Here is a 15,614-nt window from a genome sequence, read left to right as displayed (position 1 = left end):
CATATTTCCATAGCCGCAAGCGCATGCAGCAATATCGCAGCAATATCGCTAATATTTTAGTGATAGTAATACCATACCAGGAATACCATTGAATACAAGTGCCACAACGCTGTACCAGTAGTTGGTGGAAAGAAAATCCTGATCTCCCGTTTGTGTTTGCCAAACAGGCTACACAAGACATAGTCGAGGGAACAATGCCGCCCCGCCCAAGCCGATTTGGCAAGAGAGCGCAGGAGATATTCCGCCTCGTTATGTTTGGACCAAAGACCGGCGTTGGCGGAGAGTTCATGAGCATAGAGGAGATGGCGAGGCGCGCCGACCCTGCACACAGGGAGAGAATACACACAGCCCAGGTGGTGGTGACCAATGCGTCGATCGTTTTCTTGCTGATTTATGGCTCAATGATCTACTTGAATCCGTTCATGACGTTCTGGAAAGATGAGGCAAAGATGAAGGTGCTGACGAAACGTATTGAAAAGGCTCAGGCGGAGGGACAACGTTTTCCAACGCCAGAGTCATCTTGGGACAAAGTGGTGTTTGGAGAACGATGAATACATAATTCATCAGCTATGAGCTTTAGAGTGTGCGGTGCTACACGATACATTGTACAATCATGTAGTACTGTAGCTTGTTTGTCGTCATATTACTGGTGGTATCTGTGCCCTGTTGCCAGTGTTGGTTCTACTGGCTGCCAGCCTCGTGCATATTACTGGTGGTATCTGTGCCCTGTTGGTTCTACTGGCTGCCAGCCTCTTGCATATTACTGACACTACCGTACTATGGTGTAGTGTTCACGAAGCAAGCTGCGCGTAGTATGGATTTACGAGAGGAGCGCAGCCACACCGCACCGTGACCGTGGCAGACGAGTGCGCACATCACGTCACTCCGGACTGCATCGCTGCAATGACATACTGTTCGACTCCTCGGGACGGAGAGCCCGTGCTATACCCACGGCATGCAATGCGCCCGTGGACAGAATAGCCATTACATGTGTGTGCCTGCTTGCGCTGGCTCATCCACCATGATCCAGCAGATATATTATCTGTTTGGCTGTGGACATACTCATCTGGTAAACTTGTAGGACTGGTTGTTGCAGACCAGCTGCAGGGAAGAGCAGGGTGGACTGTCTTGTTGCAGGTATTCCTTGCGATGCCTGACACTGAAGCAAAGCATGGCTGATGAAAGTGATGATACGCCAGTGGTGTACATGTATACGATCTACTGTCTAGTTATGCTGGATGTGCATACACATGCACATGTCTGTTTACTGTACACAGTCCTGTGCTCGGGTCTGATTACTGGTTGAAGAATTAATAATCAATTCCAACCTATTTATCCAAGTATTACCTTAACCATTTGTGCGAGGGAGCCGTCACGAAATTGTTACGCAATACAGTGTATTGTGTTACAAAGTCCCCTTCTGTCACTTGAAGTCCAGTACTCCGTGTCATTTTTTGCTCCAAGAGTTTCTTTTGGGACTGGCCGAATTCTTGTTGGAGGTGAGTTTGCTCTGGCCAACAATCGAGCTCCTCACTGGCTTGTGACTGCTGTCCAGAGCCCGGTGACTAGAACACTCACACACTTCCAGCAGCAGATAGAACACAGGGCACTCATGCATGAGACGTTTGCATTCTCATGAAAGTTGTGGCTCAGCATGGCAAGGAAACCCAGCCTAGGAGCCTGGGCTCAACCTGTATTTTTATCGATGTATTACACACACACCGTGACATTGGTTGCTGTTCTGTTTCACAAGCTGTACATTTCAGTGGAATACGCAACTGTATTAGTCCGAAAGTATTGACAATCTTGCGGCACCCAACCGGAAACACTGATAAGAATTAATGGCTTAACCAAGCAGTGACGTGTTCACCAGACTGGCTACACGTGAAACTCGACATGGCCGGCAAGAATGGTGTGCAGTCGGTACCGCCCCCCCCCCCCCCCCCCCCCCCCCCGCATCGTGACTACTGTGGTGGTCATACAGGTATCCACACTGGACAACACTGGATAAATAAATAAATATAATAATATACCTGATTGTTGACTGCTGAAATAATATTAACTGATTAAGTAACCATTATCGGAGTGCTTATAATTGTTAGTATAGTTTTGGACAAAACGGATAATTTATGGTCCTCTCTTTAAAAAAAATAAAAATAAAAATATTAATAAGTATGGATTTCAGAGTAAAAGCGATGTATGCACAATATTTTTTGTTTCTGTGGGTATTCCAGGGATAGGTCAGATGTTTTGTGGGCAACATACTTGAACTGGTACAGTAGAAAGAACTTGATTGTGTTTCGTGTAGGATTCAGACATAACTAATCTATCAAAGTACAAGCACAAATTGTTGTGCGCGTCCAGCAGCTACAGTAGGCATTTTCACCCGGTGTCTTGGCACAGCCGCCTAGGCTCATTTCCACAAATTGTTGCATGCACAGTGGCTGGGAGGAGCTGAACTTTGGGCGTTTGTGCGCAACACGGGCCATGCATCCAGACCAATCACATGTCTGTTAGTTGCACCCCCTTGTCATTGGCATGATCTTTGTTCAGCATCGTGGCTGAGGAGTCTGCCACCTTGCCCGAACGCCGTGTGACAAGATTGGTTGCCTGGTTGATGAGTGTCCCGATAGGCTGGTCTTCCTGTTCGGCCTGTGCACAACAGGTACAACAAAGCACCATTGTTATACATCACTTGCCAGTCTGAGTGCTTCTCACTCTAGTTTGATAAAGAATAAGCGATGCCCTCAGTCCCAGTCCAACCTGGAAAGCATCAGCTATATAAACATCGCCATGTGGTTGCAAATTCACCACTATCACTTGCCAGCCAAGGCAAGGTCACTTCAAAGTATGGCTAATTTTAGCGACGGTGACATTTAGCGACTTAAGAGAAAGGAGTGTTTTCGCCAAGTTTTGCCGCTCCAATCAAAATTTTCATGTACAGTCCAGTATAAGTCATCCTTCTTTTTAAAGCCTGAAACTCGGATTGCTAAAATCTTTCATCGACATCGTGAATTGGTCCAGATTCAGAAAACGCTTACAATTTCACCCGCTAAAATTAGCCGTTCTACAGTAGTGGTTCCAGTCGACCATGCATCTCTCCAACATCAAGACTATATGTAGATGCTCGTATGGCGCAGGTCAGTAAAATCTAGCCTGATATTTGCCAACAACACGATGCGGCACAGCCAGAACAAGCCCCTGCCTGCCCACATGAAAACTTAGCCGTGCTCGTTTCGAAAATACCTGGTTTCAGGTCTCATTGGCACTATTAGTCAGGTAGTACATCATGGAGCGGCTGCTGCATTGTCCATACTTTGGCCAGTTTCCTTACCTCCTGGAGGTCATCAACTTTACTCTCCTCCATTTCGTCTTCCGCCCAGATTTGACCAATGAACATGAGCAGCCACGTCAGCACCATCAAGGCAAGTGAACTTAGAACTAGGTAGTCGATGGCGTCACCGGAAAGGCGACTGTCGGAAACCTCATAGGTAAGGACAACGGCTACCACCTGGATGCCGATGATGAACACAGTGCTGAACACCTGCAAAGCAACAACATGCACCAAGTGCATCGTTTTAAATGTCTTCGGAACACAGCACTCCAGCCGGAGTCGTGCGGAAACAACTGAGCAGCCACACACAGAGCCCTCTGCAGGCTCTAGCGTGACATAGGTCAATGCGTGTACCGATTTAAGCAGAATACAAAGCAAAAAGCACATAGTCGCTGGCTCACATACCTCGTAGACGCTGTGGATGCTGATGGCCCGGCCACAAATCGTCCACTTCCCCTGCCTAGTTATAGAAGGAACAACAGCAACACAGTGAGATTCTATCTACTTCAAGTACAAATAGCTCATACTTGGAGAGAGGTCTGGTTGCTTGTGTCAGTGCTGAAATGCACCTAGATGCAGAGCCTAGTACAGCCTAGTAGAGCCTAGTTGCTGTCTGATGATCGGTGTAACTGTGAAACTCAGAGTTACAGCAGAAACACTTGCTTCCTTCTTTCAAGTGTGCGTACAAATAGCTCATATGGGTTTGCTATACAACCTAAGCCGTGACAGACTGGGGTCTGGGGTCAAGTGGTGCACAGCACAATCCAAGCCATTGCAGCCCCCACCGCATGCTCTGGCCCGCATGTAACACATTACATTTTTGGAACATATGGAATAACCGCTAGGGCTGATATTCACTGAAGTGTTTCAATCGTTCAAGTCACGGTCAATAAAGGGGTGCCGAATAGTGCGAATACAGTACACACCGGTAGTGGGGGGTGGGGTGGGGGGGGGGGCGGTAGTGGTCATGCTATCATCACGTATTACTTTTAAATAAAGTCAATGTCGTGAATAACGGCCTCGGGTTTAACAAAAATCTTTAGCCTAGTGACCTTTCTTTACTGCATACTATAAAAAACGTATGGCCTGATGATAAGGACAACTCACGAATAACAACACTTTCCTTATGCACAGTCGAGGGTCGTTATTTGCAAGGTTGCCTGTAGCTCAAGCCACGTGGCACATTACAACACGTCTTAAACTGATGCAAAGTGATCGGGCGTCCACTAACGGGCTGAAGTAATGCCCAGCTCGGATTAGTTACAGCCAAGAGTCCTTACCTGAACGGTCCTCCAAAGATGACAAGGAGCAAGTAGATGGCAGACAGTACCAGGCTGACTATTTCCAGAAGAATGGGTCTGCATAATGGCAGCCGAATACCATAATGATATGCATCACATGCACACCACGTACACGCACGCACGCACACACACACACACACACACACACACACACACACACACACACACACACACACGCACACGCACACGCACACGCACACGCACACACACACACACACACACACACAGCAGAGAAGTAGACAATGATGACGACAACTACAGCAATGACCACCATGACCACCACCACCACCACCACCACCACCACCACGACAACAACAACAACAACAACAACAACAACTGTAAAGTTAGCAGTTGCAGCAAGGCCACAATGCATAGCTGGTGAGGCTGGCTCACAACGATAGTTCATGTAAGAAAGGCTGACAAACTAGGCATGCAATGCCGTACACCCGTAAGTATGGGATGGTCCGGAAGGGATAAAGCACGCTACTACTAGCCCATTTGCATCACTTCATAAAGATGTGTGAGCATGCACTGCAATGCTGCAAAGAAACAATTTCAGCCTGGCAGAGTTAACCTGAGATGTGTGAACGCAGACACACAAGAGCAAACCACAACCAGGAGTGATTTGGGCTAGAGCTAGAACCTAACAAACAGTCATAGTGTATAGTATTCTATTAGTAAACAGCATTGTCCACCACTAAGGCCACAGGTTCTTTCCAACTTACGCCAATGGGTAGATATCGGTGACCAACACCATGAACAGCTTGCGAAAAAGCACCACTGCCTCCATGAAACACCAGTTGGCACGGTAGCTCTCGTATATGGACCTAAACACACACACACACACACACACACACACACACACACACACACACACACACAGAGGATAAGCCGGCAGTGCACATTGATCTAGGATGCATGGACCATGCACACGGACATCTTGCTAAGGATAGTGTCAGTAGTCAAAGTTTTTCTAAGGATGCTGTCTGTCCAGCACAGCAAAGACCACCTCCTGGTGTGCATTCAGGTTCTCCTCTGCCACACACCACAAACACCGATCATCAACTGCATTGTGGCATTGATAGTAAAATGAGAATGCCGTACTCATACATGGCAGTTGCCGCGCATATTGGCCTTCTAGTAGAGTCAGTATTGTTCAGCATATGCACAAAACATGCCCTTATCATTATGTCTTGCGGTACCAGTAGAGTACAGTAGAGTGCCGATTATCCGCACCCCTCGGACGCAGGGTTGTCTCCAGGGGGGGGGGGGGGGGTCAGATGAAGAGTATGTTCGGGTAAAGTAGCGGCCAGACATCCATATAAACATGCATAGCCCTCATGGTTTCATGGTTTCTCATTCTCTTCACTGAAACTACAGGATTTAGACACACTTCCGTTCCTCTAAACGACACTTTTGGGGACCCATTTTGATGCCAAGCTGTTGTCATACACCCCGTGCACCATTTTAAATTCAGTGCAAACAGGCATTTCACATAATTGATCGTTCGGATGGTTGACGTATGTATAATCGGCATTCTACTACTGTACATGTACTATGAAGCAGGTATTAGGGAGGTTTAGTTCCACGTAACGGATACGGGAATGTGGGTGATACACGTAAAGTTCATTCAATGGACCCACGTTTGCAATGTTGTGTTTAGTCACACGGAACAAACAAAAGCATGAAGGCCCGGGGAAAGGCCCAAACCTAGTCAAAGACGAAGCTCAGTACCCGGGCCTAAGAAGCTCATTGAATATTTTGATTTCGTGCTTCGGAAACTTCTTCAGCTGAGCACCCTCACAGCTCCCACAATGCACTCCATTCTGATTTTCACCCACGTTCTGGCGGAACGTGGGTGAGCCTCCATACACGGTATGTCGTGAATCAGAAAACGTCTGTACGTGGGTCACTGAGTATCACGTGGTACACACACGTAAAGTACCCACGGATTACGTGGGACTGAACCTCCCTAATATGATTTAAAAAATAGCAATCGTAGTGTTTTTTTGTTGTTGTTGCTGAACTCATTATAACCTAAATTGTAGAACAATGTTAGTCTGTGGACCAGCACCCGCTGTGCTGTTTGTTACTTTGACATTGATCGCTAACATGTATCATGTATCATGACTATATCAGATTGGGTTGACAATACCTGAAGATTTTCCCTACTACTAGAATGACTACATGTGCTGCATGTACACCAGTCTATAGTCGGCAAACAGTAGATGTGTGTTACGTCCTCGTGGGGTAACCATGGTAACACATTAGATGTACCTTACCCATGCAGCGCAGCTTTCTTGGCAAGCAGTTTCCATCGGCGCGAGCGCACAGTGAAGAACAGAAGCACCACGGGCCCAATGACGGAGAAGAAGATCAGAACGAACGTTCCAAAGAATGTCACTGCCTACATTATGCACGCGGCAAGGCAGGGAAAGAAAGAAACACATTCACTGATCAGCTGACGTGGACTATCTTCAACTCCTAGTCAGTGTACTGAAGGCTTACCACAAAGTAGCAAGATCGCCAGAATGAGACTTTGAAAGGTGCAGAAGAAAGATTCCGGCATAGTATGTCAGACTCGCATATGTACTCATGCATGCATGTATGTGCACGTGCACACAATCACGCGTGTGCGTGTAAGCAGTTATAAGATGGATAGTCTGCTCTTCGGATCATTGATGTCACGGTGAAAGAAGAACACTGCTGTAGGCCTCCTTGTACGGTTACAGTATGTAACCAAGAGTAGATAAACAAGAGTGTGCAACTCGCGGATGGGTAGGCCCACGGCGGAATTTTTTGTCGACGTAATCTTTTCGACGACGCCCGAGCTGCGAGTCTTTCGGAAAGTTTTCCCTCGTGCTCTTGGCCGGCTTTACACTACAAGGTCGGTGCCCAGCACGTGCTCTCACACTGCTCTGCGGCGAAATGCGCGTTCTTCTGAAAAAAGGTGACGTCAACAAAAAATTCCGCCGTGGGCGGGGTATCTGCAGATTGTGCAGGAGAGATCCGGAGTTGCACACTCTTGTTTATCTACTCTCGATGTAACTGTTAGCTTGTTCAGGGCCGTTTAATAGAGTCGGTACGACTGGTACGACCCCGCCGGTGGACACCCCGGGCCCCGGCCGTACCACTCGTCAACAGCCTCCAACAGCCCTGTTGTTGCCCCAGCACACTCGTAAATAGGCGTATGTCACGGTATGTGTGTGTGTGTGGGGGGGGGGGGGGGGGATGCTCCCAACCGGTACCCAGTCACAGTGACACCCAAGCCCTTGCAGGATCCACACTAACCGCAAACTTCCTACGGCCCGGGCTAGGCTCAGTGAGTGATTAGTGATCAGTGCATCAAGTGGAAAGTGCTATCATAACTCCAAGTGAGCCGGGCCAGCCTGGGCCACATCGACTGTAGACTCTCACAGAAGACACAGTCAGTACATGACTAAGACTTAGCAATAATTGAATTGGTAAGCAAGCACTGAGTACTAACTTCGGTCAGGCATGGGCATACAGGCTCTGGAGATTCACCGACCTGTGTGTACTTTTCACAGTGCAGCACCTGTCCCTCAGACAGGAATACATTGGTAGTATGTGCAAAATTATATACCTGAAATACACCAGAGTTGCAACTGATATCATAATTGTACAGCCAGCGATTGGTGTCGTTCGGTCGCACCAATCCTTCAAAGTACCAAACATTGGCCTGTGTGTATCGATTCACCAAAGTACACACACACACACACGCACACACACACACACACACACACACACACACACACACACACACACACACACACACATACACACACATACATACACATACACACAAATACACACACACACACAAACATACACACACACACACGCACACACACACACACATACGAATACACATGTCAACCGTGATTTTGAATACCGAGTTGATGCACAAACACTCATGCCACAATAATCACATACGTGTACAATATGCCCAGTCAATAATCAGTCAGAGATGATATGTAGAGTTCTACCACGCTTGCTGGTCTTTGGCAGTGTCATAGCCGGCTCCAGTGACATTACAGCCGATGATTGACTTCTCATGGATGTTCAGTTGATTGCTGTATTACACACTGACTAATTTTGCTTCATGTCAGACTGCAACAAGTTCACCACCAGCAGACCCCAGAGCTGCAAGTATATGTGTGTCAGGTACTGAAATGATACCAATTGTGATGCTGACACGGATCAAAGTTTTGCCTATCAGGCTGTCTGTCTCAGTCTGTCTGTCTGTCTGTCAGTCGGTCGGTCGGTCGGCCGGTCGGTCGGTCGGTCGGTCGGCCGGCCGGTCGGTCGGTCTGTCTGTCTGTCTGTCTGTCTGTCTGTCTGTCTGTCTGTCTGTCTGTCTGTCTGTCTGTCTGCCTGTCTGTCAGTCAGTCTCTCTCCCCAGCTCTCCCCCCCCCCTCTCTCCGTATGTCCCTCTCCTCACCGTAGCCAAGTTGCCCTCGCAGGCATAGGCACGCAGCACTAGACTGGTAACGGGTGCGTAGTAGATGAAGGCGAGCAGCACAAAGCCACGGCGCAGCACTGTGCGACGAGACAGCCACTTCGCCGCTCTGTCCGTGTCCTCTTCCAGGATGCTGGCACGTTGCTTGCGCCGCTGCATACCGAACACACAGGTACAATGGGCTCTAAGTATGGACAGGTACAGTGGGCTCTAAGTATGAACAGGTACAGTGGGCTTTAGTTGACTGTGGAGTACATTATTTAGTACCCAGGACGTTCTACCAAACCCCACAATATTATACTGTATCATCAAAAATCGATAAGAGCACTAGCTGCACTCGGTCCGTTGCGTTAGCTACTAATGCAATGGGCTGAGTGCAGTGCTCTCTTACAGAAGAATCTCTGTTTTAAATGCTTAGGTTCAAACTACCGATGGCTGTCCAACCAATCCAATCATGACCTGACCATTATTAGTTGGACTGGCACTGGTTACATCCCGGTCGCACTTGCACTACATACCGTGGAGTACCTGGAGATAATAGCCATGACCACAGCACACTATAATCACAGGGGTGGGGAGTGAAATCCAACCATAGGTTTCGCACCATAGCCACGAGTTCACCAAGAATTCAAGTTACTGGTGACTTTTCTTCCACTCAACCACTATGATTATCACAATGCCATCTTACCATGCTCCTGTCGATAATCCATGTTAGTATGAAGGCGAGTATCAATGGAACGCAGGCACCTATCCAGTCCACATAGTAGGTTGTGGCCAGGTTGAAGTAGCAAGCTGGCACCAACAGACAAGCCGCACATAGGACAAATAAATAATCACTAAAGACAACACATGTACCACCAAGCCGAGACTGGAGAGAACAAAGATAGACGGAATCATGTACTTGCTATACAGTGATCCCGATGCTGTGCATCAGTTGACTAGTGGCGTTAGTGCATGTACAGTAAAACCATTTAGTCTACAAGTACATGTAGCGATCACCCTGGCGTGCGCGGTACATAGATGACCGCCAGCCGTTTACACATAGGCCGTTCTTCCTACACAGGTCAAACCGCATGCACACAGTAAGGCATGGCTAAGGGCATGAGAGGCCCAGTCGTGCATGATCTCTTGTTACCATGGGAATGGCTAAATAATACATATTGGATTCTGAGTGAATTTCAAGTTCTCAAATATAACTAATCGCTCAATTTCAGTGCCCCCCCCCCCCCCCCCCCCCCCGGCACATGCACATATCCACAAGTCAAAGTATTGTGCCAGGCAGCCGGAGAGATACGTGAACCGATGTTCGACATGGATTCACACTTCACAGGCATCAAGAAACCCACGGTGCATGACATACTCCCAGCAGAACACACACACCATACTACAACCGGGGTTTAATTGCCACTGAAGCGGGAAATCGAGGCACCAAGACAGTATGGAGATTGACTTATGCCCGGTAACTTGCGGTCTCATACGAGCCACTGCATGCATGTCGCAGTACCTGGAAAGATTCCTTGTGGCGTGAAATATGCAAATGACACGTAGGACACCGCCCTGAGGCTGATCTTAGGCCATAGGACAGGAATGCGGTAAGTCAATAGCACCAGCTGCAGACCGTCAAACAGCAGCTTGACCTGTAGAGTGTAATGTAGTGTAGTGTAGTGTGGTGTAAGGGAAGAGATACAGTAGATACAGTAAGTGTGCATCATGCTAGAGTTCATGACGAAGGCCGCATCATGCTAGAGTTCAAGTTAACGCGGGAATGATTTTTGACATTATCATGCCACTTGTACAAGGAACACAGTTAGATGGAGGCCCGCCAAGCTGTATCACTGTGTGAACTACATAGATTGAGGCAGCCTTCAAGTACAAAATTAATGTAATGAATCTACTAATGATGCATTCTTACACGGCATGCGACCATTGCCCGGGCCCTGACCGATAGCCGGCTTTGGGCCACGGGCATAATCAGCTCATCTTGCCTGATTAACGTCACTTTAGGGAAATCCCTGCGCCTGGGAGGTCGACAGTTTGATCTTTGACCCTTAACTCGAGTAAGAAACAAATCAAGCACGCCCTTTCTCGGTTTTTCTTGCTGAGATCTTGGCGTTGAACGCATCCTTCGGGGCTTTCAGCCTCCAGGCTGCGTCTTTGGGCAAGATTCAGCGGGCATGACCACAAGAGCAGCTTGATTACATACACGTACATATGATCAAGTAGCTGGGTTGACAAACATGTACTGGTGTTGCCAGTTCACATACCTTGGTGGCCACTGACTGTGTGAAGCCCTTCTTGGCAGCTACCAGTATCACCAGCACTAGGACTGCACCCAGCGATATCGAGGACCATGGGAAGAGCTCACACTCAATGCAGGTGCTGCCGAGACGAGCATACTCTGCACAGACACCAGGCGAACATGCCATACTTCTGAGTGTGAAGTGCTGGAGAACTGAGCTACAGTACTGTCGGTCGCCGAAGAACTGGGGGGTCAGCCTCCTAGCCTAGACCGTTCTTATTTTCATGTACAGTGCGTATCGGTTATAGCGTGGTCGTGTAAAAGAATATACTGGCTACAAGAATGAACTCCCATGTTTTCATATTCATAACATGGATTTCAAGTGCACATTTATTCTTACAAGCAATTTTATCGTACAGTAGAATATATCGGTCCTAAGAATGGACTTTGTGTAGCAAAACATACCAGATTAGTACAAAGTATATCGCTTGTAGTAATAACATCCGTCCAATGCAGTTCCGACCTGACTCGCGTTGGGACGTAGTGCTGCAGGTTCAACTGTTGTGGTCATGTAACTCATGTTGCATAGCCACATGGTAAGCCTATGTGACTATGACCAGCCGCATGCACAGTAACACTACATTGCATGTACGATGATCTTCCTGCCTCTGCGCACATGCACATGATAATTATGTCACACTTGATTTATCGTGTGTAAGAAATATCGGAAATAAGAATAGAAAGTCCTTTTTCAAACACCCACGCTATAACCGATACCTACTGTATTACAGTCTATGCACAGTTGAGTCATCTTGTATACTTTGGTATGCTGTGCTTGATGAAATTCTAGCCTGGTCGTTCTTCGGCGCCCGACAGTACTGTAGGTCTGCAATCCAAACCAACGGCATCGCCTTTCCCGTTCTACTTGCACCATCACGACACACACACACACCACACACACACACACACACACACACACACACACACACACACACACACACACACACACTGGTACTTGTACTTGTTGCTCACTGCCAAAACTGGTCACGTGGGTCTCCCCGGGAGAGGGGAGAGAGGAACTCAAAAGGAATCTTGGAAAGATGACTCAATTGGCTATTGAACCGCCCAACGGCCGACACCCCCTGAAATCCCCAAAACTCTGGGTGGACTTGAAAATGATCCCACTTATGGGCTCACCACACCTCAGTAAGTGGGTGAGGACAAGGTGCAGAAAAAGGATTGACGGCATCAAGGTATCCGTCCCGGGATCCAACTGCAGTTTCCCCTGCCCCCAGTGAAGGTAATACAGTCAACTTCGCTTATAACGACACTAGGCGGGGCATCAGAAAAGTGCCGTTATTCACAGAGTCTCATTACAGTGTATATGTGTTACAGTGGGATGGGACTTTGCTCTGGGCATGGAAATTCTGTCGCCGGTTATTCGCGCATTGTCGTTATATCCGCAGTCGTTATTAGCGAAGTTGACTGTACTTGCTACTAGTGTGGGTGGCCGCAAATCTGAGTGGATCTGATAAAAGCTTCACTAGCACCATTGATTACACAAGAGTTAATCTAGCCAGAAGCAGTCCATGGTCAACAGGTATGTATACTTCAAATAGAAAGTATATGAACCCTGGAGCCAACAAAGGTGGCAGGTACAACATTACACCTTCAAGCAGCCGAGCCCGTTTGCAACAGACCCAACACAATCAGGCATAAGTGTACCCACCAACCGAACTAGCTGGCACGCACACACACACACACACACACACACACACACACACACACACACACACACACACACGCACACACACACACGCACACGCACACACACGCCTTGACCTTGACCTTTGGCTTCAGAAAATCCAAGCACTGCGTAAAAGCCCACGTGTCAACAGGCGGGGTCTCACAAGCCAAAACTTGCAAATTGCAGAACACCGAAGCATGCCTTCATGTCGTATAGTCAAATAGTGCAATAAGAAGTGTCCCACTGTCTCTGTTAGCCCACCTGGTGACCTGGACAGTTAGAGCGGCACTGCCCCGAATGCTGCCAAAATTGTGAGTAGTTGTTCTATCGCACTTACTTGTAAAGTTATCATAGGGTACTTGATTGTTGAGGCATTGCTCACACATAACACCAGTGGTACCTTCAGCACATTGTCCGTCGATGCAGTTAGCTTTGAAGAAGCACTCAAATGTATTGAACGAGCCATTTCCATTGCCTACCACATAGCCGGAGCAGAACCACACGTAGAACAGCTTTCAGGGAAAGACGTTCGATAATATCACAGTTGCATACATGCCCAGTGCTGATACAGTATATTGACCGTATTCAATTCATTATAGATGCATCATTGGAGAGACGCTTCGCAACGTGTCACTGTGTATAGCCACCAACATAACTTATAGGGGGCTTCAGTAATGCATAATGGTAGCAGCAAGAGTCCATGACCCAAGAGTATGCAACTGTGATTATGGGTGCATGCGTGGCGCGCTGCCTTCATTACGTAACTTGCCTTCATCACGCTCTGAAAGCATGCATTCAAACTCTCAATTTCTCGCACGAGCCCATCCGTTTTTGCTCGATTCGTTCCAGTGCCTACACAATCTCTGAATTCTGGCGCGTGAACTCCAGTTCCGTACGAAAGTTCATTTCAAACTAGAGGGAAAGTGCGGTGTTTGATTTTCCGCAGTGCGCGGATTGCAGCTGAATGATGTAATGAAGGCAGCGTGCCGCGCGTTGGCCCATAGAAAAGAGATCCGTGACAGTTGCATACTCTTGGGTTATGGACTCTTGGTAGCAGGCTTGGGATTCCAATAGTATGACAATCATGCACGCATCAAGTATTAGTTGATGAAGTCCTTACACGATGCTATGTACTGTGTGCCACTTCCGTAATTACCATGGGCCACAGAACATGACTGTATTGCCAGTACATGATCGTGTATTCAGCAACATTCATTGAATGTTGTATGGGCCCCAGTAATTTACAATAAGTTTCAGTTTAAAATCTTGTAGGACGCATCACGCAGCTCCATAAGTAAAAAAAGTGATTTGAGTGTGAGCCAGTGTTGCTCACAACTAATTTTTTAATAAGTTTCAGGTTGCTATAATCGTGCCACTGCGATGTATGACACAGTGTATCGAAGAGGATCGGAAGCCAGGGGGACTAAAATGTTTTTTTTTACTACTCCCTATTAAAATATCAATATCAATGGAGTCTTTGCATTTTGAGAAATGTACTCCCTATTATCAGAGTACATGACTGTATTCTCTCACTGGCACTTATCTCTCCATTATTCGTGGTGGCTGTCGCTGTTGCTGCTGTCGTCGCTGCAGACCGTTGCCACGAAACCGCTGCCGCTAAGAAGGCCAGAAGGGCCACAGAAGCCGAGAAGTTGATCATGCTAGTGAGTGTGTCTCAGTGCACTCCGCTCCAGGCTCCAGATTAGTTACCTACACGGCTACAGGGTCAGCGGGCGTGTTACCCGAACAGTCACAGCTTCATTTGGACTGGACAGTGTCCCGTTTGAATGGCAATAGGTCAGCCGCAAAGTGGCTCCGACTCCGAGTCACTGAGCGAGTGTGCGTGTTGCTGGTGGACTTGCAGCCGCCGCTCGGTGTGTGACTCGGCTTCATTCAAACAACCGCTGCGCTCCCATAGCCATGTCTGGATAACCGCTCGCTGCTTACCAGCAATGAAGAGCGGACAGCGACACAAAATGACTGATCAGCCGAGTAGAAGTAGAACTGCAGCATGAATCTCAACATTCATGGGAACAAACGTCAAAATTCGAAGCCGACGTCTGACAGGACAGGTACTAAGCCTGTAGTAGGGACTTCAATTGAAAAATCAAATTCGCGAGTTTTGCATAAAACGCTAGTTTTTCTAAACCGGGAAGAATCGAGAAACAACCTGTGAAAATTTGAACCCAAAATTCCAAGGCAATCTAGAGTTATAGTCGATTGAAGACGGGGGAGAAAGTAGTCACAGAAGTAAATGCAAGTATGTATGGGAGCCGTGTGGTTTCCGTCCAGCACTGCACTATCTGGTGCATACATGGCGATACAGGATGTGTGCATGCATGCAGTGTGCACGCATGCCGTGCGCGCGGACTTGCACAAGTCACACGTTTTCACCGTCACTGCTTCTACCAGTGTGCGCGCAGTTCAATCGATTTTTTCGTCCACCACCAGGAAATCGCCGTGGGCTGGTTTCTGTGATCATTTTCCTTCTACGGCGATAAAGCGCGAGCCTC

At 47.8% G+C, this 15,614-nt stretch overlaps 1 protein-coding gene across 1 annotated transcript; it reads right to left on the bottom strand.

Annotated features, from left to right (window-relative positions):
- Window positions 1-2,153: 2,153 nt before the first annotated feature.
- Window positions 2,154-15,317, bottom strand: LOC135814243 (uncharacterized). Its single transcript, XM_065327336.1, has 13 exons — window positions 14,635-15,317; window positions 13,439-13,576; window positions 11,380-11,513; window positions 10,620-10,752; window positions 9,804-9,907; window positions 9,098-9,268; window positions 8,240-8,335; window positions 6,918-7,042; window positions 5,361-5,462; window positions 4,615-4,692; window positions 3,740-3,794; window positions 3,335-3,544; window positions 2,154-2,652 (listed from the first exon to the last, which is right to left on the bottom strand). The coding sequence occupies exons 1-13, from the start codon at window positions 14,759-14,761 to the stop codon at window positions 2,503-2,505; spliced, it is 1,623 nt and encodes a 540-aa protein (XP_065183408.1). The 5' UTR covers window positions 14,762-15,317; the 3' UTR covers window positions 2,154-2,502.
- Between the last annotated feature and the right edge of the window lie 297 nt (window positions 15,318-15,614).

The sequence above is a fragment of the Sycon ciliatum genome, chromosome 4 (genome assembly GCF_964019385.1).
Source record: "Sycon ciliatum chromosome 4, ocSycCili1.1, whole genome shotgun sequence".
In the NCBI taxonomy this organism is placed as follows: domain Eukaryota; kingdom Metazoa; phylum Porifera; class Calcarea; order Leucosolenida; family Sycettidae; genus Sycon; species Sycon ciliatum.
This window is presented reverse-complemented; position numbering and strand designations above follow the sequence as displayed.

Excerpts from the sequence above, each read along its gene's own strand:
- LOC135814243 (XM_065327336.1), bottom strand. The coding sequence starts at position 14,761 with ATGATCAACTTCTCGGCTTCTGTGGCCCTTCTGGCCTTCTTAGCGGCA. Across the intron at positions 9,908-10,619 it reads GCCACAAGGAATCTTTCCAG|CTTGCTACTTCAACCTGGCC; the intron begins GTACTGCGACAT and ends TGTTGGTGCCAG. Across the intron at positions 2,653-3,334 it reads AAGTTGATGACCTCCAGGAG|GCCGAACAGGAAGACCAGCC; the intron begins GTAAGGAAACTG and ends TGTTGTGCACAG.